The sequence below is a fragment of the Ranitomeya variabilis genome, chromosome 4 (assembly GCF_051348905.1).
Source record: "Ranitomeya variabilis isolate aRanVar5 chromosome 4, aRanVar5.hap1, whole genome shotgun sequence".
Lineage (NCBI taxonomy): Eukaryota > Metazoa > Chordata > Amphibia > Anura > Dendrobatidae > Ranitomeya > Ranitomeya variabilis.
Window position 1 is genome coordinate 536,732,756 of NC_135235.1, and position 23,492 is coordinate 536,756,247.

Genomic DNA, 23,492 nt, shown 5'->3' on the forward strand with positions numbered 1-23,492 from the left:
TCTCTCCAGAATCCCCCTATACAAGAACTCTCTGCTCAGCTGAGGATTCTTTTGTCTTTTATGAGAGAGCCACTGCTATATTCACAAGAATTGGGCAATGGAATTCAAATGATGGGCAAATCCGAGTTCAGCTATTATCTGATATGCATTAAAGGGGTTGTCTGGTCAAATTATATTGATGACCTACGTCCGATTGGTGGTGGTCTGACATCCGGCACCATCACCGATCAGCTGTTACAAGCTCAGCAAGCTGGATGTGAACACATGGAACACAGCTGCAAAGAGCAGCTCCATTCAATGTGTAGCAGTTACTGTTGGGTTCTGCAGAACAGCTGGTATTCAATAAAGTGGCTTCCCAGTACACTTCAGAACAAGACACTTGTACCGCTTGATACTAAGTTTAGTTTTATAGTAGCTGAAAAGCTTTAGGCTAATGAGGATAGCAGTAGAGCATAGAGCAGAGCATTGTATTGTATTCTTCTCAGACCCTTCTTTTACAGAGAACCAAAATGCAATCTAACTTGCAGGCATCATTAAATGGAGCAGGTGGAGTGAACTAATTTGATATATAGTTTTGTGATAAAAGAATCGGTAAAACCTGTGATTTAATAATTTAAACCTTTGCATGTTATGGGATTTTTGGTCCAGTGGGTGGACCTAACAGTGATTGACAACTCCCTATGTATACACACTTATACAAAGAAAACTGTCAATCACTGATAGGGTCACCCACTGGACTGAAAATTCCAGTAAGAGCAGAGGTTTAAATTACCAAAACACAGGTTATATAGATCTTTTGTCACAAGACTATATATAAATATGCTCAGCTCCCCCTGCTCTATAACATTGTGCCTGTAGATTGGACTACATTTTCATGGTGACAGATTCCCTTTAAGTCATGAGCTTGGCTTAGCTCACCCAAGTGTCATTTTGCCCAGTCTGGCTACCTTGTTTGCCTCCAAATTATGGGTCAATCCTTAAATGGTATAAGTAGATTCTGCTCCAGATTTTTCTCCAACTATGTGCTGTTCACATGAAGAATGAAGTCAGTAGCACATAGACCTTTCTCCTTAAGACCTTGACACACATTAAAGTCATCCAAAACAAGATCAGTTGGCTGTATGACACGACCTGAACATACATGTGAAATCTGGGGTTGGAAGAGATAGCTGATGACCAAATGAGTTGGCCAGTCCTTCGGGAAGTGATGCATCGGCATTGTGAGTGAGAAGAGATACAACGCTCCCTCATCTGACTTTCTTCTGTCCTCTATTCAGCCTTGATGTTCCACAAACCTGTTCACTTTATGTGACATGGCAGCTACAGAGAGAATCAACCAAAAAACTGCACACAAAAGGTGGTCACAACTCAGAATAAGAGGAGGGATCATTTTATATAGGCTTTCTTATAATTGGAAATAGATCTTTAAGGGAGGTGGTACTTTCAAAGATCCTTTGAGGGGGTTTTGCTGAGGTTTCATATTACATTTATTTTATTAGATTTGTACACATGAACACACAAAAATTCAATTACAGAATTTTTTAATATACAAAAATATTTACATAAACTAATAAACTAATAATTAATACTGGAAATATGAAAGAGAGATAACAGAGATATCAATGTCACATAAAAGTGATGTTGTGGAAAATGTGGAGATTTCATTTAAGTAAATAAAACTCCAAGGTAGGTCATGTCGGAGTGTAGGGCGACCGTGACAGAGCAGGCCAATTCAACAACTTGGTGGTCAAGATGATGTTCGAGTGTTAAGATAGGGGGCTTATCGAAAAAAGACATAAAGATGGAACTAATGTCTTCTTTATGTACCTTTCCTAAAATTCTGCTTCATCTGTATGGTAAACACCTAATCAAACATGTGGACCTGATGACACAGCACATACTGTAGATGAACACTCTCTTGCCTCAACATCTGTGATGTTCTCTCTACTAAGTGTGATATTCCCATACATACATTTTATACTTGATCATTCGCTGGGAATCTCACCACTGAATGGGCATTTGTGTGTATAGAGAGTGGATTATTTAAAGAGGTTGTCCACTACTTTATCATTGATGACCACTAGGTTAAAGCAGTGGACAACCTCTTTAATCATTTATATTGTTTGGTAATTTTGTATTTTTACCAGTGTTTTTTTTTTTTCTGTGTTTTTCACAGGTTAAATTTTATTCTGCAATATGTTGCAGGATGTAATAACACTTATGCACATTTTACAGCACATTCCATTAAAGATGATGAATCTGTTCTTGCTTTGACACAAATTTCCCATCTTCAAATTCCTCTATGATGGAAACAATCTTCAAACTTCTTCGTGAACCTAAATGGAGAAAGAGCAGAATTGCATTAATCATTTGAGAACAGAAACACTCAAAATACCAGTAGTATACATAGAAAAGAGAGTCCCCATATAGAGGTACAACTGGGAGGCGGAAGCTCCTAAATACAGAGGCAAAATCCATAACAAGGCCCCCACTAACCACCTGCCATATTATATACTGATCTCTTTTAATATGGCTGAAGAAACTTGCTATCCCTGAATCAGTTACATGGGTCTTAATAACAATTGTGATAGGAATTTGTACTTGCCTTTTGGTTTTGTTGATTTAGGCAGTGGCATTCTGTAATGAGGAAAAGAGGAAACATGTAACTGGCTTTATTTCCTAAGATTTAGGCTTATACATACTCAGTACTATAGAAGTACCGTATGTTAAACTCATAACCTAACCATATATATGGATTATAAGGTGAAACTGATAAAATCTTGTCCCATCAGTATACTTTAAAGACATAGTAGCTTTTCCTCCCTACGTACATGTCTTCTTCTTGCAGGAGACGTCTATACGTCGCGATTTCCATCTCCAGGCGCGTCCTTACATCCATCAGAATCTTATACTCATGTTGCTGACGCTCCAGGTCGTATCGTAGCCTGGAAAATTCAGCTTCCACATTGTTAACCAAACCTTGTATATAAGCTAGCTGACTCCCGTAATCATCTTCTGTTTCGACCAAAGAGCCTTCCAAAGCCAATTTCTGCAACAGGTCACAACAAAACAATAGTCATTTGCAGGTTATAATTCTTAATAAACAAATGAATACTCATCAAAATATTTGCCCAAATTGTCGACACCACTTTTTGCACAGAAGAAGATGTGCATTGTGTTTGCACAAATATTTCTGACTTTTTTTACTTCTAAACATTCCACACTCAACTAACCAGTCACAGCCTATGGACTACAGCGGTGCTGTTTCTGGTGGAAAAAAGCAGACCCTTTTTCTAATGTCAGGCTCAGGTCTAAAGGATATCTGTAATCATGTTTATTCTACCTATTTTGAGGGGAGCGTAATGTATGAGCAGAGATCTTCTTGATTCCATCAATGTGTCACTTGTTGAGCTGCTTAGTGTAGTTTTTAGAAAATCACAGTTTTTTTTCTGCAGGAGACTATCATTAGAGGACTAGTAACCCTGCTGGTACGTACTCAAATCCCGGCCCACCACTGATTGGCAGATTTCTGCCTATGCACAGTGGTGTGGGTGGGGTTATACAGAGCTCAGCATTTAGAGAACTGTAGATCTGTAGCAAATAAACCAGTTTTTCATCAAAACTATAGTACCTAGTAATGTAAGTGATACATCACTGGAATCAGGGAGTCCCTCCATTATGCTGCTATCATATGGTATAGCAAAAACCTGGTGACAGATACCCTTTAAGGCTACATTCCCACAATGAGTGTTCGCTGAGCTTTTGATTCTGCAGAATTTCTGCACCATTTCTGCACCTATTATTTAAATTTGGTTGCTTGCAGTTTTTCATTGCATTTTTGTGCATGTGTTTAACCTGTGATTATATCGCGGCTTTGATGCTACGGTTTTTGTCTTTTTTTGGTGTGTCATGCTTTAACCCCTTAATGACCGCCGACACGCCTTTTAACGACCGCAGTTAAGGGGACTTATTCCTCAGTGCTGCTTTTTTAATGGCGCTGAGAAATAAGGGTCTAATGCCCCCCAGCGAAGGAAAATCTTCGGGGTCTCAGCTACAGGGGTAGCCGAGACCCTGGAGAACATGATCAGGGTCCGTTTTTACCGTCCCCCTGTCACCAAATAATGGCGATCACCAAAAAAAGTCTTATTTAAAAATAATTTCTCTCTTCTCTGAGATGAACTAGCATGTCAGAGAAGAAAGAAATGGGGTCCCCTGAGGCCCCACTGGTATGTCTGTCATCCCCAGACCCTCCTGCTCTGTCCCCTGGCCCTCCATGTCATCTTCCTGGGAAAAAATGGCGGATGCATGCGCAGTGCGCCCGCTGAGATCTACCAGACGGTACCCGGCAACAATAGGGAAATTTTCCTATTGGTTCCTTTTGATCATTGTGATAGACCCTATCATAGTGATCAAAATAAAAAAAGTAGAAAATCAAATCCCCCTTTGTAACCCCCTTATTTAGAAAAAAGGCTTGGGGTTAGGGTTAGGGTTGTGGTTAAAGTTGAGTTAGGGTTAGGGTTGGAGTTAGGGTTAGGGTTGTGTTAGGGATAGGGTTGGGATTAGGGTATTGTTAGGGTTGAAGTTAGAATTGGGGTTTCTCTATAGTTGAAAAAAATCCTGACAGTATGATGGCTACTGTTGAGCTCAAGTGCGCACTACTCAAGCTTGCATTGGATGCTCGGGTATGCACAGAGTATCCCGGATTCCTGAATGATTTTTTTGGGTGTCTAACAGCCGTGAAACATGCGGGGCAGGGACTTGAGCATGTCACTCAAGCTCCCGTGATATTTGGTGCATACCCGAGCGCCTGATGCCAACTGGAGTAACGAGCACTTGTGATTAACACTAATGACGACATATTCAATATGACAACCTAATGTTATCAAATTCTGTGTCGTACCTGTAAATTCAAAATGCTCACTATACCACTGGATCAAATGAGGGGCGTAGTTTCCAAAATGGTATCGCTTGTGAGGGGTTTCCACAGTTTAGGCACATCAGGGGATCTCCAGACACAACATGGTGTGGTGTCTACTCTCGATTGCATTCAAAAAGTCAAATGGTGCTCCTTTCCTTCCGAACCCTGCCGTGCACGCAAACAGTGGATTTCCCTCACATACAGGGTATCGGCGTACTCAGGAGAAATTGCCCAACAAATTTTGTGGTCCATTTTCTCTTGACACACTTGTGAAAATAAAAAAAAAGTTTGGGTCTAAAGTAAATATTTTGTGAAAAAAGTTAGATGCTAACTTTTTCCTTCCACATTGCTTCAGTTCTCTTGAGAACTGAATCGAAGAAATTTTACCACTACCATGAAGTACAGTATGTCACAAAATAATATTCTCGGAATCAGTGTAATCCATTGAAGCGTTCCAGAGCTATTACCACATAAAATGACACGGGTCAGAATTGTAAAATTTGACCTGCTCATTAAGGTCAAAATTAGCTCGGTCACTAAAGGGTTAAATAAAGTTGCTTTATTTTTCGTACTTCCTGGTATTTGGCTTGACAAAACTTTTTATTGATAAACTTAGGTTCGGATAACATGCGTTTTTAATGCTCTAATTCTGCGGATACACTAAAAACGCATGTGATTTTCGGCATCTAATGCAAGTCTATGGGGAAAATCTGTACAGTGGAGAAAACTCAGCATATCCACAAGAGAAACTGATATATTGCGGAGTGGAAACAAGCAACGCAAGTGAGTATATGCTATGCAAAAAAAGCACAGTGTGCATGATACTTCTCTAAATCCCATCCACTTTGATGGAACTATACAAAGCTTCAAAAATGCACCAAAACTCATCATAGGAACGTAGCCTAATTATCATAAAAAATGTAACAGAATCTGTCTCACTATAACCAACCCCTTTTAGATAAGATTTACTTATCAGTCAGCTGATAATTCCAAACGAAGTAAAAAAATGTATAAGTACATGGAGGCCACTCAAATGAAAGTGCTCTGTTCTTGCCCATTGGGCAACCATATGATCTACTAGTACATAGACAAGGGCTGAGTTCATGATTGGTAACAATACTGTAGCATGGTGCTGTAAAGCCAAATACAGAATTAGGTCAGCTCACTTCGGCTTGGAATTTCCTGTAGCAACGGAAGTCCAGAAAGTGGAAGGAGACCCGGCACTGAAAAACTTCAAAAACATTTTATTAAAGTCTAAAAAAAATCAAAGTAGCACACCAGCGGCAAAGCAGCTCTTGACTTAATCTTTCTGACCTATTTGGTCTTTACTCTTAACTATGATTTTAGAACTGCTGGGGTGCTGATTTCTACAAAGTTTTCTGTAGCATTGTGTGTTGCTCTTAATTGTCCAACATACTTCATGTCAATACCAAAAGTGCACAGACCCATTCCTCTACCTTATCTTACAGTTTAAGCACGTACTTTGCTTATATCAGCATGAAGATCGATCTCTAATGTCTGTATGGTGTGCCGTAGATCAATGACTTCAGATTTCACTGTCTGCAGCTGCTCGGTCCCGGAAATCATGTGTTGGTTCAATTCTTCACTCTATGCAGTTAAATGAAAATATAAAACATGATATATAACTTCCCTATGCCAGGTTTAGATCCATATACTTGACAAGTTTCTTTAACTTTTGTAAGGTTGCAGCTGGACAGGTGTTTGATGGGAGATATGTCTCACCGAGGTGGTTAGGCTCGATGATGTAACGCCCGAGAAGCATGCTCCAGCACAGTAGTGCCGAGAGGTTTTTTTTATCAGGGCAGCATGGGCCCAGGATTTTAGAAGAAGTCAGAAGAGATGTGCAGGACTGGATGCTCCCATATCTCCACACTAGGAGCTGAACGACCTATTTAAGTGAGATGTCTGATCCAAATTGATAAGTCTGCAGTCACTCTGTGTGACTGCAGACTTATGAATCCCCTCAGCTGACGCACCGTGAGCTGAGGGGATTCGCCGGTTTCTGACCCAGGACCAAAGTGTATGTATAAATTATACATACTCCAGGCTAGTGGGAGCAGCCTTGCTTCCATACATTTGTATGGAGCAAGGCCAGGCCTACTAGACAGGCCCTAGGAGGAGTGTGTATAATGCACACATACCTTCCCAGTCCTGGGTCAGAAACTGATGAATACCCGCAGAGCACAGTGCATGCACTGGGGCATAAGTCTGCAGTCACACAGAGTGACTGCAGACTTAACGATTTGGACTGGACAACCCCTTTAAAGCATCTTAGCTGCTCAGTCTTGTTCTGTGAGTGGAGGTGGAAGGACCTCTGATGTTAAGTCTTTGCCAAAGACTAAGAGCTGGAAATTTGTCTGAACGGGTGAGCCTGTGCTATCATGTGGACTGTTTTCTGATTGTTTTGTTTCACCTTAATGCCTGAGGAAAGTCCCTTGATTTTCCATTATGTGAAAATTTATGAAGTCTAATTACTTTCCTGTTTGCACCAAGAAGGTTCGCGCCTGTGTGGACCTGACGGCTATCAAAGAGGGAAATCCCCACAACTTGCACTTCGAATTTTGAGATCTAATTGCTTATCTTCTGATTGTAAAACACAACCAGCTATTCTTAAAATGTAACTTTCACAGGATTTTGTTACTACTTAAATTGAATACTTCCTAAACTGATCGCTGCACAGTGATTCTGGAACAGTTTTAATTTTCTTTCATGCCTCTCTGATCCAAAATTTTGATTGGCCAGCATCAGAGGGCAAAAAGCAAAGGCCAACTGAGAAGTTCTGTGGTATACACGCAGTAACTTAAAGGGAAAATTTCCACCATTAAAACGCACCTGTCAGCAGGATTTTGCACAGTAACCTACAGACAGTGTCAGGTCGGTGCCGTTATACTGAATAAATGATACTTTGGTTGGTGAAATCTGTCCTGTGGTTGTTGTTTAATTTGTAGTTTTCAGTTAATAAGATTCTCGTGCTTCAGGGCCTGTTGGGGGAGGCTCCATATAGTGCAGTGCTTAGATATTCATACTGATGGCTTATGACAAGTCATATTCTATAAGGTATATTGAAAAAAAAATCTCATTCTGCAGGCAGGTGCCTGCACTGCAGCATGATCATGTATAATATGCATTTAGTTATTCTATTTGCTGATAAAAATTTATTCAGAAAAAAAAAATCTCTTAAAATGGCGCTCCTATAGATGCTACTGCACAGGCGCCACCGGGCCATCTTAGTGAAGTAATTTTTTTTCTCTAGCAAGATGGCGCCGGCGGATCGCCGATAGTTTTTTTATGAATAAATTTATATCAGCAAATAAAATAATTAGATGCATATTATACATATGATGATGCTGCAGCGCAGGTGCCTGCCTGCAGAATGAGATTTTCTTTTCAGTACATATAATATTCAGTATGTAAAATAGGGGTCACTGAGGGATCAGGGACCTATCATATGCCATCAGTATTAATAGTTAAGTAGAGCACCACATGAAGACCCTCACAGGCCGCCCCGAAGCACGAGCATAGCATTAAAGGGAACCTGTCACCACGTTTTTGGAAGATGGGATAAAAATAGCGTTAAATAGGGGCAGAGGTGGGCGTTACATTAGTGTGTTTGTTATGCGTTTATTACCCACCTAAGTTGCCGAAATACCTTTGCAAAGTCTCCGTTTTCGCCTGTCAATCAGGCTGGTCTGGTCAGATGGGCGTCTTGTCTTCCCCCAGATTTTGCGTAGTTTTCCGTTGGTGGCGTAGTGGTGTGCGCATGCCCAAAGTCCTGAATCCTCTGCCAGGGGATTTAAAAGAGCGCGCTGTTCGTTTTCATTGGTGATCGGTGGGCGCGGCCATCTTCCTTTGGCCGCGCGTGCGCAGAAGCGGCGCTCTGCTGGCCGCGGCTTCAGGAAAATGGCCGCCGCGATATCCATCTGCGCACGCGCGGCATCCCGCGGCCATTTTCCTGAAGCCGCGGCCAGCAGAGCGCCGCTTCTGCGCACGCGCGGCCAAAGGAAGATGGCCGCGCCCACCGATCACCAATGAAAACGAACAGCGCGCTCTTTTAAATCCCCTGGCAGAGGATTCAGGACCTTGGGCATGCGCACACCACTACGCCACCAACGGAAAACTACGCAAAATCTGGGGGAAGACAAGACGCCCATCTGACCAGACCAGCCTGATTGACAGGCGAAAACGGAGACTTTGCAAAGGTATTTCGGCAACTTAGGTGGGTAATAAACGCATAACAAACACACTAATGTAACGCCCACCTCTGCCCCTATTTAACGCTATTTTTATCCCATCTTCCAAAAACATGGTGACAGGTTCCCTTTAACTCAAAAGTACAAATAAAGATTAAACAACAACCACGAGACGGATTTCATCACCCAAGGTATCATTGTAATCAGTATAACGACAGCAACCTGACACTGACTGTAGGTTACTATGCACAATCCTGCTGACATGATCAGTTTAATACTGAGGGTCTAACTTTGGAACAGATTGACACAGAAGAAAAACAAAAACAGTTCCACAATCAGTAGGGCAATCAGAGGAAGTGCTAGTATAAGTTTTAAAAATCCAGAGCAAACTCTTGGATTCTATTAGATTTCTCCCTAAAAAGATGAAACTAGTGTTGGTTAGTACACCTAACGTCAAGTGATAATAACCTGCATTGAAATTACCAGTAATTGAAAAACAACAAAGTTTTATTCTTTATGAAAAAAAGATCAAATTAGATCTTAATCTAGATTTAAACTAGAGCAATATGGGATGGGAAATATACGGCAAGGAAGAAATATGCTGCTAATGAATTCTTTTGAGAACCCTGCTATTATAAGTGGAAATAAAGAACAAAAACAACATACTCTGAGTGAAAATAGAGGAGTAAGAGAAGCCGACTACAAACTAAAATGTGTCTATACAAATGCACAGAGCATGGGAAACAAACAAGAAGAATTGGACCTGCTAACAGGAAAAGAGATATGATGGCATATGCATCACTGAAACTTGGTGGGATGATACACATGCTTGGAATACAAAACTTGAAGGTTACAACTTATTTATTAAAAACCGGATTAACAGGAAGGGGCAAGGTGTTGCCCTATATGTTAGGAAAACGCAAATCTCCACAGAGATCCAAGCTTAAGAGACTGGCAGCACTGTACAAACTGTAACTGTTTGGGTAAGAATTCAAGGAGAGACAACAAAAAGGACACAATTGTAGGCGTTTACTTTAGGCCACCTGCACAGACCGAAGATATGGATTAACTATTTTTACATCAGATGTCTCTGTTCTCAAAAAAGTACAACATAGTGACTATGGGAGATTTTAACTATCCAGATATTTGTTGGGACTTTCTCTCAAGCAAAAGTAGAGAATCCAGAAAATTCTTATCTTCTCTTGCTGACAACTTTATCTTTCAAAAGGTAGAAGAGAGTACAAGAGTATCTGCAATCTTGGACCTAATTCTTACCAACAGGGAGCAAATGGTTGAGGAAGAAAAGGTGGCTAGGAACTTAGGAGGCAGCGATCATGCTATCCTCAAATTTTGGATTACAAGAAGAGGAAGACCAGTGAGGACTCAGACTTTAAGGTTGGACTTCAGAAAGGCAGATTTTAATGGACTCAGAAAGAGGATAGGAAAGCTCCAATGGCTGGGTGTTCTAAAGAACAGAAATGTCCAAGAAGGATGGGAGATTTTGCTAAATTAAATTCTCACCGCTCAATCTGTAACAATCATGAAAAGAAGGAAGAATTGGAAGCATTTAAAGAGATCAGGATGGATGAACATGAACACAGAACTTAATCACTTGTCAAATGGAAAGAGGGGGGGATATCTAAACAAGAATATAGTGCTGTTTGCAGGGAATGCAGGGCAAGAGTTAGAAGAGCTAAAGCCAGTAATGAAGTAAGGAGACCAAAAGTAGCAAAAAGGATTTTGGGGGTATGTCAAAAGCAAAAGAAAAGTCAAAGATGCTATAGGATTATTACAGGATGAAAAGGGTTAAGTGGTCAAAAATGATGTTAAGAAGGATGAACTTTTACAATCCTATTTTGCATCTATCTTCTCTAAGAAAGCAAATGCAACATCAACTGATCTTTACGGCACTATCAATGGAATAAAAGAATACACACTATTCATAAAAAGGGAAATGTTGAGAGAGCATTTAGCTAATTTAAATTATTTTAAATGCCCTGGTCCAGATTAATTACATCCTAGAGTTTTGAAAAAAGAATCTTTAAAAAATCCTGGAAAACAGGAGAAATCCCACAAGATTGAAGTAGGGAACATGTTGTCCCTATCTTCAAAACAGGAAAGAAGATGGAGCCAGGAAAATACAGGCCAGTGATCCTTACTTCTATACCAGGAAAGATATTTGAACAAATTCTTAAACAGCATGTATGTAAGAACTTGGATAAGCATACAATAATTAACCAGAGCCAGCATAGGTTTGTAGCGAACGAGTCATGACAAACTAATCTAATTTCCCTCTATGATGGAATCACTGACTGGGTGGATCAGGGAAATTCAGTAGATATAGTATATCTCGACTTCAGAAAAGCATTTGATAAAGTGTCTCATACTATCCTTATTGCAAAAATAACTAAGTATGAGATTGACAAGGCTTTGGATAGATGGATTCATAACTGGCTCAGTGATCGTACTCAAAGAGTGGTAAAAAATGCTTGTACATCCAATTGGAAAAGTGTTTCAAGTAGAGTACCACAAGGCTCTGTCCTAGACCCAGTGTTGTTCAACATTTTTATAAATGATTTAGATAAGGGAACTGAAGGTAAACTAATAAAATTTGCAAATGATGCAAAGCTAGGAGAGATAACTAGCTCTAGAGAAGACACAAAAAGGATTCCGAAGGATCTAGATAAGCTTGAAGAATGAGCGGCGACTAATAGAATGGTTTAGAGAAGAGCTACCAGGATGGTGAGCGGACTGTAAAGTATGTCCTATGAGGAACAATTAAAGGATCTGGGAATGTTTAGCTTGCAAAAAGGAAGGTTAAGCGGAGACTTAATAGCTGTTTACAAATATCTGGACCACGGTCATAGTCTAACTATTCACACAGCTGGCTCCTTCCAGAGGATCCAGTGTTTTTTTTCGTGAGCTGAGAACAGTACCTGAGTCATGAACCAGTTCTCCACGTCCTTCATGTTCTCCTCCATCAAGTTTTCATATTCCTTTCGGATTTTTAACAAGATCTTACTCATGTCGACTGACGGTGCAGCATTAACCTCCACATTGACTCTGGCTCCAAGTTGTGTTTCAAGGCTGTTTACTTCCTAAGGAAATACCAGACTGTAATTCTACCAGATATATAGATGAATAAAAAGAAAGCAAATGTATTGTGCAGCCTGAAATTGATCCCTGCAGGATAATTATTGTTTGTTTTATATTTATATGTAAGGACTAAGGACTCATTCAGATGTTCAATATCCTCATATATGTTCTCATATATAAGACTTCAGTTATACCAGGTGAAGTAAATACAATCTCAGCAGAAAAGGTTAATTCACACATGCTTCAAGGAAGAAAAATTACTTCTTTATTTAGTGTATTAATGAAGAATGAATAAAAAAGTCTCTTTATAACATTGGCGATTCCGTGAAGCCAGCTTTTCTATGGAAACTGTAAAGTGTAGTATAGTTTAGTGAGGTGTAGTGTTATACAGTATAGTGTAGTGAAGTGAAGTATTCTGCAGTGTAGTGAGCAGTAATATTGTGCAGTATAGTGTAGTGAGGAGTAATATTGTACAGAATAGTGCAGTGAGGAGAATAATTCAGTATAGTGCAGTATTGTACGGTACATTATAGTATCGTGTAGTGACGTATAGTATTATACAGTATAGTGTAGGGAGGTGAAGTATTGTACAGTATACTGTAGAGAGGTGTAGTATTATACAGTACAGTGTAGCATAGTGAGGTGAAGCATTATACAGTATAGTGTAGAGAGGTGTAGTATTGTACAGTGTACTGGAGTGGAGTGTAGTATTATAGAGGACAGTGTAGTGTAGTGAGGTATAGTATTATACAGTGTAGTGTAGTGTGGTCTAGTATTGTACAGTATACTGTAGTGTAATGAGGTGCAGTATTGTACACTATAGTCTAGTGAGGTGTAGTATTGTACAGTGTACTATAGTGTAGTGTAGTGAGGTGTAGCATTGTACAGTATATTGTAGTGAGCTGCAGTATTGTACTGTACTATTATACTGTAGTGTAGTGAGTTGTAATATTGTACAGTATAGTGTTGTGAGGTGAAGTATTATACAGTGCAGTATGGTGTTGTGAGGTGTAATAGTGTATAGTATAGTGTAGTGAGGTGTAGTGCTGTACAGTGTAGTGAAGTGAAGTGTAGTATTGCACAGTATAGTGTAGTGAGCTGTAGTATTGTACATTATAGAATAATGTAGTGAGGTGTAATATTGTACAGTATAGTGCAGTGAGGTGAAGTATTGCACAGTATAGTATAGTATTGTAAAGTGTACTATAGTGTAGTGTAGTGACTCGGGTGTAGTATTGTACAGTATAGTGTATTGAGGTGGAGTATTATACAGTATAGTATAGTGAGGTATAGTATTGTACAGTGTACTATAGTGTTGTAAAGTGAGGTGTAGTATTGTACATTATAGTATAGTGTAGTGAGGTGTAGAATTGTACACTATAGTGTAGTGTAGTGAGGTATGGTATTGTACATTATAGTATAGTGTAGTGAGGTGTAGAATTGTACAGTATAGTGTAGTGTAGTGAGGTATGGTATTGTACATTATAGTATAGTGTAGTGACGAGTAATATTGTACAGTATAGTGTAGTGAGGTGAAGTATTGTACAGTATAGTGTAGTGTGGTGAAAATTGTACAGTATAGTGTAGTAAGGTGTAGTATTGAACATAATAGTATAGTGTAGTGAGGAGTAATATTGTACAGTATAGTGTAGTATGGTGAAGATTGTACAGTATAGTGTAGTAAGGTATAGTATTGAACATTATAGTGCATTATAGTATAGTGTAGTGAGGAGTAATATTGTACAGTATATATGGTGTGGACCCGTGGAAGCGCATAAGCGCGAAACGGCCGTCGTCCTTTTCCCTCCTCCGTCTCCTGTCTCCCGATCCCAGCCGCCTCTCCGCATGACACATGTTTTATTATAAAGACGAATAAAGGACTCTTATTAAGCAGTGCTGAAGGGTGAGTGCCACATTTCTTTTTACTTTTTTACGGACAAATTGTACAGTATAAGTGTAGTGAGGTGCAGAATTGTACCGTATAGTGTAGTGTGGTGAAGATTGTACAATATAGTGTAGTATAGTGTAGTGCGGTGAAGATTGTACAGTATAGTGTAGTAAGGTGTAGTGTTGTACATTATAATATAGTGTAGTGAGGTGCAGTATTGTACAGTATAGTCAAACCACACAAAAAAAGGCGCAGTAAAACCAAAAAATACTCTGTTGCAAAAAAAATAACAGTAAACAGCAAGTGCTAATAAAAAGATGGAAAAACACAGGGTATTTGGTTAATACGTTTTTTTCAAAAATGTATATTAAGAAGCTCTACCAAACGTCAAGGTATAACCATATTAGAGCAGTCCTAACTAATGTGTGTAATCCCTATCTGATATATTTAAAAATCTGGTCATATGTATAGTACCTGTATGAGAGGGATTCAGAAAGGAAATGTCCAATGTGGACACGCAGTATAGAACGGCTTTTATGTGCACGGCTCACAAGGAGGGGTGGAAACCTCCCTAGTTTTTGTAGAAACAAGAAAACAATAGATTAAAACAGAAAGACATGAGCCGTGCACACAGTGAACAGTCCTGTAGGGACACTGTTCACACCACCAGGAGACAAACCACACAGAAAAGGCACAGTAAAACCGAAAAATGAGTATTTTTTTGTTTTACTGTGCCTTTTTTTGTGTGGTTTGTCTCCTGGTGGTGTGAACAGTGTCCCTACAGGCCTGTTAAGTGAGTAGTTAGGGAGGTGTACCAGTGTGATGTAGTGAATACTAATTTTACCGTGTTGTACATTGTACTCAGACATAGTATTGTATAGTACAGTGTTGTGTAGTACTGTACAGTATAGTGTAATGATGTTTTGCCATATATGATTATTATTATATTGTAAAATGGTAGTATTGCACATTATTGAGTAATGTGTAGTATTGAACATAATTGTGAAGTGACCGACATGTAGTACTGTATAGTGTTGTACAAAAATAGTTACTCACTCCATCATTCTCAATCACAGTACCTCAATATGACTCTTCTTTAGTAATGACAAATCTTCCATGAGGAAATTAATCTGAAAGTCAAGGTCAGATTTTTCTGAGGTCAGTCCATCAAGACCTTTCCGCAAGGCTTTAATGTCTGCTTCTATATTATTCCGTAAACTGAGCTCCATGGAATATCTTGAAAAGAAATATATCACTTTATTTTAACCTATGTTATTAGTGACAGGTAATCTTTCTAATATGTTTCTGATTTTATTAAGGACCTTTCACCAAACTTTTCATTTTCACCCACATGGACACGGTTGAAATTAAGGTTAACTCATTAGCTACTAAATACTTTGATTATTAATTAGTCATGAGCGAACTTGTTTGGATAAGGTGTTTGTTAGGCAATCCCTGCATTTGTTGCGGTTGTCTAACAGACGCGATACATACAGCTGCAGAGACTCGAACATGTTATTCGAGCACGCCGAAAACACTCAGATAGCACCCGAGCATGCTCAGATAACACCTTATCCAAACATGTTCGCTCATGACTATTGCAACATTGCAACGGAGAGGCAACATTAAAAACAAATACAAAAAATTTGCCATTCTTATTCTATGGACTTATAGAGGTTGGTTGGTGACGGGCACAAATAGCTTGCTCAACCTTAATGATTTGGCAAATTTGGGACATTAGTATGCAGCCATTGTACTAATCTGACATTTGTCACTTTACGTGGTAATAGTACTTTATGTTATTATTAGGTTTAGGTCAATTGGTTTTGCGTTATTTAAAAATAATTGAATTTTACAAAAAATAAAATTGGACATATTTCCAATTCTTCTGCCAATGAAGTGGATATTCATTAAACAAAAAAAAAACAGTTAATTATTACATTTCCCATATGTCTTATTTTTGTTGGCATCATTTTTTATACATCCTTTTATTTGGGTGACATTGGAAAACTAACACAGTAGTTTAAAAGTATAAACTTATATTTTTCTTAGTTTTTTTTTTTATTAAGTTCTCAAAGTATCTTTGAGCGACTTACAGATTTGAATCCCTCACCCCATATCCAAATCACTCAATGTTAAATAATGCATTCCTTATAGTATTCAAAATAATATTTAGGAAGTTTCTTAACTTTTTATCTATTTCTATTTGTTTTATGTATTTTTGCAGCCTGGATCAATCTTGATCCATTTTTTTTGGTAATGCAGCAGGGAACACAACCAGGTATATGGAACTTGATATACAGTGGGTACGGAAAGTATTCAGACCCCTTTAAATTTGTAACTCTTTGTTTTATTGCAGCCATTTGGTAAATTCATGAAAGTATTTTTTTTTCTCATTATGTACACTCTGCACCCCATCTTGACTGAAAAAAAAAACAGAAATGTAGAAATTTTTGCAAATTTACTGAAAAAGAAAAACTGAAATATCACATGGTCATAAGTATTCAGACCCTTTGCTCAGTATTGAGTGGAAGCACCTTTTGAGCTAGTACAGCCTGGAGTCTTCTTCGGAATGATGCAACAAGTTTTTCACTCCTGGATTTGGGGATCCTCCTCCTCCATTCTTCCTTGCAGATCCTCTCCACCTCCATCGGGTTGGATGGTGAATGTTGGTGGACGGCCATTTTCAGGTCTCTCCAGAGATGCTCAATTGGGTTTAGGTCAGGGCTCTGGCTGGGCCAGTCAAGAATGGTCACAGAGTTGTTCTGAAGCCACTCCTTTGTTATGTTAGCTGTGTGCTTAGGGTCATTGTCTTGTTGGAAGGTGAACCTTCGGCCAAGTCTGAGGTCCAGAGCACTATGGAAGAGGTATCCAAGATATCTGTGTACTTGGCCGCATTCATGTTTCCTTCAATGACAACCAATCATCCTGTCCCTGCAGCTGAAAAACACCCCCATAGCATGATGCTGCCACCACCATGTTTCACTGTTGGGATTGTATTGGGCAGGTGATGAGCAGTGCCTGGTTTTCTCCACGCATACCGCTTAGAATTATCACCAAAAAGGTCTGTCTTCATCTCATAAGACCAGATAATCTCATTTCTCATAGTCTGGGAGTCCTTCATGTGTTTTTTAGCAAACTCTATGTGGGCTTTCATATGTCTTGTACTGAGGAGAGGCTTCCGTCGGGCCACTCTGCCATAAAGGCCCAACTGGTGGAGGGCTGCAGTGATAGTTGACTTTGTGGAACTTTCTCCCATCTCTCTACTGCATCTCTAGAGCTCAGCCACAGTAATCTTGGGGTTCTTCTTTACCTCTCTTACCAAGGATCTTCTCCCACGATTGCTCAGTTTGGCTGGACGGCCAGGTCTAGGAAGACTTCTGGTGGTCCCAAACTTCTTCCATTTAAAAATTATGGAGGCCACTGTACTCCTAGGGACCTTGAGTACTTCAGAAATTCTTTTGTAACCTTGGCCAGATCTGTGCCTTGCCACAATTCTGTCTCTGAGCTCCTTTGCCAGTTCCTTTGCAAAAATGTCTACATTTTTGTTTTTTCAGTCAAGATGGGGTGCAGAGGGTACATTAATTTGAAAAAACGAACTTTTTTGAATTTACCAAATGCCTGCAATGAAAGAAAGAGTGAAAAATTTAAAGGGGTCTGAATACTTTCCGTACCCACTGTATTTATTAACCTATTTTGCAGAGACCTTGAGGTGAGAAGCACAACAAAAAATGTTCAAAAAGACATCATTTTGGAAGCTGAACCCCTCTAGAAATTTGTCTGTCATATAAAAAAAGATTTTTTTTTCAGTTCTTATCTTTATTTTCCAAAACAGCAAAAAGAGAAAAATGACACCGCAATTTATCCAAAGTACAGCAATATGTGGTTATTTGGTCACTGACAGGGCTTAGAAGGGACATGGCATTTGGAGTGAAAACTTTGCTGTAATCGTTGTCGATCACTGTAACAAATTGGCAGAGCCCCTGAGGTACCAGTACAGTGGAAACCCCAAAGGTGTGTCTGTATTTTAGAAACTACACCCTTCCAGGAATTCATTCATCTAGGGGTATAGTCAGAAGTTTTCCCTTGGTTTTTCATAGATTTCTTTACCATTGAGCAATGAAAATGAAAAATTTGATGTAATAAAATATCAATATTTTTCCAATAGCTAATAAAAACATGCCCGTAAGTTATAACAGATTTTCTCCTGAGCATTGCAATAATATATAATGTCTGTGGTCACACACTACTGTTTGGGAATATCTTGGGATTCAGAAGTGAAGGAGCACCACTTGGCTTTTGGTGTCAAAATTTTGCTGGAATATTTTTTGAGCGCTAATTTGCATTTCCTGAGCCCATGAGGTATTACTATAGTGAAATTCTTACAGAAGTGACCCCATTTTAGAAACTGGAAGGCTGGGCAATGTGATATTCTGGGAAATGCTCTGCTGAGATACCTTGACTCTAGGCATTCATGTTAATGTTACTTCGACATGTATCATCTATTTGAACACTGAATAACAAAGAGTTGCAGTTCATGGTTTGTGTCTAAATTCCCCATGTTACAAGCAGATGATGAACTATTCGAGTCATTTGACTGCTGGAACCAATCTCAAGCCTCAATGGTCCTGGGTCAGAAGAAAGGTGACACCATTGCTTTCATTGTCATTGCAAACCACCAGAGCTGCCTGTGCTTGATCTATGTGGGTGACAGCAGTTGAATATGACTCAGTTTTACTATATCCATGCCACTAGTACAGTTTTTATTTAGCCCACACAACCCCTTTAATGATCTAAATAATCATGCATGATGAAACCCAACATGCCCGGCCCTTCTCGGCCCAACCTCTGCCACTGGGGAGAGATGTGCAGCCTCTACATGCATTAGACCAGACATGGGTATTTTATAACCACAGGCCCTTTGGCTGTCCCTGTCTGGCCTGTGGACCAATCGCTGGGGGAAAACTTTAGTCTGTGCTGTTTTTTATGAAAATCATTTTATTTCCTATTCCCTTTGAGTTCATGGCACACATACACATGTAGCTTTCCTTAACATGACCCAGATGGGGCTGTTTAGCCTCTCATTCTAGCTGCCCAGTCCTGGCACAAAGGTGCCACTTATCACCATTTGTTTTTTTTTTTCTCTTTTGCAGGTAGGCGAGTTGGCAGCTCCACACAGTCATAGCATTAATAGGTGCGCTCTGGACCATAACAGCAGATTAGACATTGGAGACTTGATATGATGGTTGATTTCCTAGTCATTGCAGGCTTTTATTCATATGGTTGCCGGTGTAGCAGGCCAGATTATCCCCCCACCCAGAATATACCCAGGGTTAAAGTGGCCTAGGCCAGATTATACCCCGGGTATAAACTATACCCAGGGGTATAAATTGTACTAGGCCAGTTTATACCCCTCTGGGCCAGAATATACCCCAGCTGCTGTAGATCAGATTTTTCAGGCTTTTGAGAACCATTGAGTGATATACTCAATACTGGGGCCCCAGGCAGCACACGGGTTCCCAGGCAGAACACAGGGCCCTAGTTAGCACACGGGGAGGGGGGCAGAGACAGCGAACGGGGTCCCAGGCGGCACACGGGGGGCAGAGACAGAGAACCGGGTCCCAAGCAGCACTCTGGGCCCCAGGCAGCTCACAGGGCCCCAGGCAGCACACAGGGGCCCCAGGCAGAACATGGGGGCACAGGCAGTGAACGGGGTCCCAGGCAGCACATGGGACCCCAGGCATCATACGGGGACTCCACGCAGCGCACAGCGCACAGGGCCCCAGGCAATGCACAGGGCACAATGCAGTGCACAGTGGCCCCAGGCAGCATACAGGGGACCCTGGCAGCACACCGGCCCCAGGCAGCACACAATGGCCCCAGGCAGCATATAGGGGCCCGAGGCAGTGCACAGAGGGTCAGAGACAGCGCATGGGATCCCAGACAGCGCACAGGGGGGCAGAGACAGCGTGCAACAGGGAGATACAACGTGCAAGGGGGAGAGACAGCGTGCAGAGCCCCTGTGCACTGTCTCTGCCCCATGCGCTGTCTGGGCCCCCCGTGTGCTGCCTGGGGCCCTGTGCGTGGCCTGGGGACCAGTGTGCTGCCTGGGACCCTGTTCACGGTCTCTGCCCCTTGTGCTGCCTGGGGCCCCTGTGTGCTTCCTGGGGCCCCTGTGCACTGCCTGAGGCCCCTGTGTTCTACCTGGGACCCCGTGTACTTCCTGGAGCCCTGTGCACTGCCTGGGGCCCTGGTGTACTGTGTGGGACCCCGATCGCTGTCTCTGCTACCCGTGTGCTGCCTGGGGCCCCGTTCGGTGTCTCTGCCCTCCGTGTGCTGTCTGGGGCCCCGTGTGCTGCCTGGGACCCTGTTCGCCGTCGCTGCTCCCCTGTGCACTGCCTGAGGCCCCGTTCTTGAGTATATTACTTAATCCTGCGCGATGTCTGTGGGCCCTGTGCGATGTCTGGGGTCCCATGCTCTGTCTCTGCCCCCTGTGCACTTCCTGGGGCCCCTGTGTGCTGCCTGGACCCCTGTGCACTGACTGGGGCCCCGTTATTAAGTATATCACTCAATGGTTCTCAAAAGCATGAAAAATGTGATCTACAGCAGCTGGGGTATATTCTGACCTAGAGGGGTATAATCTGGCCTATGCCACTTTAACCCAGGGTATATTCTGGGTGGGGGGGTTAATCTGGCCTGTTACACTGGTTCTCCACACATAGGGCTTATCATAACATCTATTCTCCCCAGTAGCATCTGATCAAAATCAGTAGCAGACTTAAAACAGTATTCCCATCTCCAAAATCCTATCCCATTAAGTAGCAGGTGTAATAATAATAATATTAGAAAATGCATCCAATTAGAAATGTAGTATAGTTCTTCTGATTTGCTATGTCACTTACCCTATGTGCAGGGCACTGCAATAACTTAGTCATCCATGGTTATGAACACTTATATAGTGACAGTTAGTTATTTAGTTTGTTAGCTGTTAGTGGTCGTATCCATGGATACCTAAGCTACTGCCATGCCCTGCACATGGGGTAGCAACTATGCTACATTTCTAATTAGAGGTATTTGCTAATATTATTATTACACCTACTACATATTGGGATAGGGTCTTGGAGATGGGAATACCCCTTTTTAAGTTCTTTAAGTTCAGCCCATTGTTTCAGCCCTTCACAACAGCCCCAGTTTTGCACTTGGGAAGGCTAACTGCTCACCCCTGTGTTACACTGTTGGTTATACATATGAAATTGTATTCCAACACCCAACCAGTATGAAATCTAATACCTAAAGGCAACATAAATGTCTTGATAAAATTATACTTTTCTTTCGTTACATATATACTTACTTGTTTAGTAGGTCATCCCCTGCAAGACGGGCATTGTCTATGTGCAGAGCAGTCTGCGAATTCTCAATAGTAGCATTCAAAATCTGAAAAGGATGGCAGAAACTGAACGTGTCAGAAAAATGTCTCAAGGCCACACTAATTAAATATGGGCTATAAATTACTAACATATAATATGACTGACTTTTTTATTTTGATACAACTTCAAAAAAACCTGCAGTCCTTAAAGTGGTTCTCCTCTTTGGAAAATCATTTTTTGTTAGAAGGGACTATCAATGCTATACGGATGACAGTGTGTCCTACTGCTGAGACCAATAGAACTCCGTTTTATCCTAGGAGTAGTATATTATTACACCATTTTCATGAAATATATGGGTTGCACAAGGCATGGACACACTAGATCCCCCAAAGAAATGACTTGCTTCTACCTGCTGTGGCTAATAGATGAGGCTCCTCAATGGGGACCCAGTAACCTCTGTTAAATCAGAATTTCTAATAGTGTTTTGGAAAAAAAAATGTAATGAGATTTTTTTTTGCAGATTTAAAGTGAAAATCTCAGAGTGGTGTCAAAGAGGTATGGGCACAGGGCACAGACCATTCATTTTAACCTGTCATTATCTTCATGCTGGCCAAATCGCAGGCAACATGAAAGCGCTCTTGCATTTCAGAAAAAATAAACTTTAAAGATTGGACCTAGAATCATAACCAGACTAATGTTGCACCGCCCCTGGCCGGCTCTACCCAGCGCTGCTACAGGTGATTGACAGGTCTCTCACTCATGTGTAAAGGATCATTAAAGTTTATTTTCTCTGAACCGCTGGAGCATTTCAGAGAAAAATATACCTGGCTACAATCGTGCAGCCAGTCTCCCATTCATGCTGACAGGTGGCATCACAGAAACTTGATTTGACTGAAAACACAGCATCCTCCATTTATCCCTATCCGTAGACTTGTATTACCTCTTTTTGAAGCCCCTCAATGATGTTGAAGTAGGATTTGTAGTTTGGTAGTTCTTTTGGAGCATTTTTCTCATCCCATGCCTGTATATTTCTTTCCAGTCGATTATTTTCTTCTTTCAGTTTTGCAACCTGTTCTAAATAATTTGCAAGCCGATCATTTAGAAACGTCATGGTTTCTTTAGAGTTCATGCTGAATAGGCTTTCTTTCTTCCACTCATTATTACTTCCAGCAGCTCTAAGACTATAGCTTTTGTGTAAACTCTCAGGTCCAAAGACATAATGAAAAGCATCCTGAGTTGTTCTCCTTAGCTTTGTTCCACCAAGTACACCAAATGTCCCTGAGCAGCCTCCATTGTATGGTAAGGACAAACAACGTGACAATTTTTTAGGGTCACCACCAAAATGATAAGTTCCTCTGAGGGATCCAGCAGAAGACCAAGCTTTCTTTCCGCTGCTGCTCATGGTGATACAATGGTTAGGTCCAGGTAGGTTGTTTTAAATTAAGAAAAGGAAAACTTCAAGGTATACTTCTTTTATAGGGCGTTTAGTGGGTGTCGCATACAGAAGAGCGTTTTTATTGGAATTTTACAAGAGTCCGTTCCTATGCCAGGCCTATTCCCAGCTTCATGAAAGGTTTTTTAACTATATAAAATATTTTGTGTGTATGTAGAAAGGTGAACATCAGACGAGGCGACACCCTGTGACACACAAAAGTAAAGGCTAGTTGTAGCTGTCAAAACGAAGTAAGTATGCACTGCTCATAGTGGAAGAATCTAGGTGTTTCGTGTAGTATAATTTCTTATTACTAGGTTAATAAGAAGAAGAAGCATATTGTAATTGTTAGTGTCTACGAAAGGTTTAACAGTGTAATAAATGTAAGGAGATTCATCATACAAAAATGTATATTTCACACTGTACTGCGTGCATTTGTATATGTGTGTCTGCACACATGTATGTGTGTGCTCATGTAGGAAGATGGACTAGAATAGCGGTCCCTCTTGCGTGTCTGGGATGGAACCGTCGGCACAGTCACCATTGTTGCTGGGGGAAGCACTTTCTGACCAAAGCAGAG

The 23,492-nt window shown here is 40.7% G+C and overlaps 1 protein-coding gene across 1 annotated transcript; it reads right to left on the minus strand.

Moving 5' to 3' along the window:
• Window positions 1–2,244: 2,244 nt before the first annotated feature.
• On the minus strand, window positions 2,245–22,911 carry LOC143768112 (keratin, type I cytoskeletal 19-like). Its single transcript, XM_077256800.1, has 8 exons — window positions 22,421–22,911; window positions 21,465–21,547; window positions 15,193–15,349; window positions 12,066–12,227; window positions 6,401–6,526; window positions 2,832–3,049; window positions 2,606–2,637; window positions 2,245–2,336 (listed from the first exon to the last, which is right to left on the minus strand). Exons 1-8 carry the CDS (start codon window positions 22,880–22,882, stop codon window positions 2,245–2,247), a joined length of 1,332 nt encoding a protein of 443 aa, XP_077112915.1. The 5' UTR covers window positions 22,883–22,911.
• Window positions 22,912–23,492: the final 581 nt, after the last annotated feature.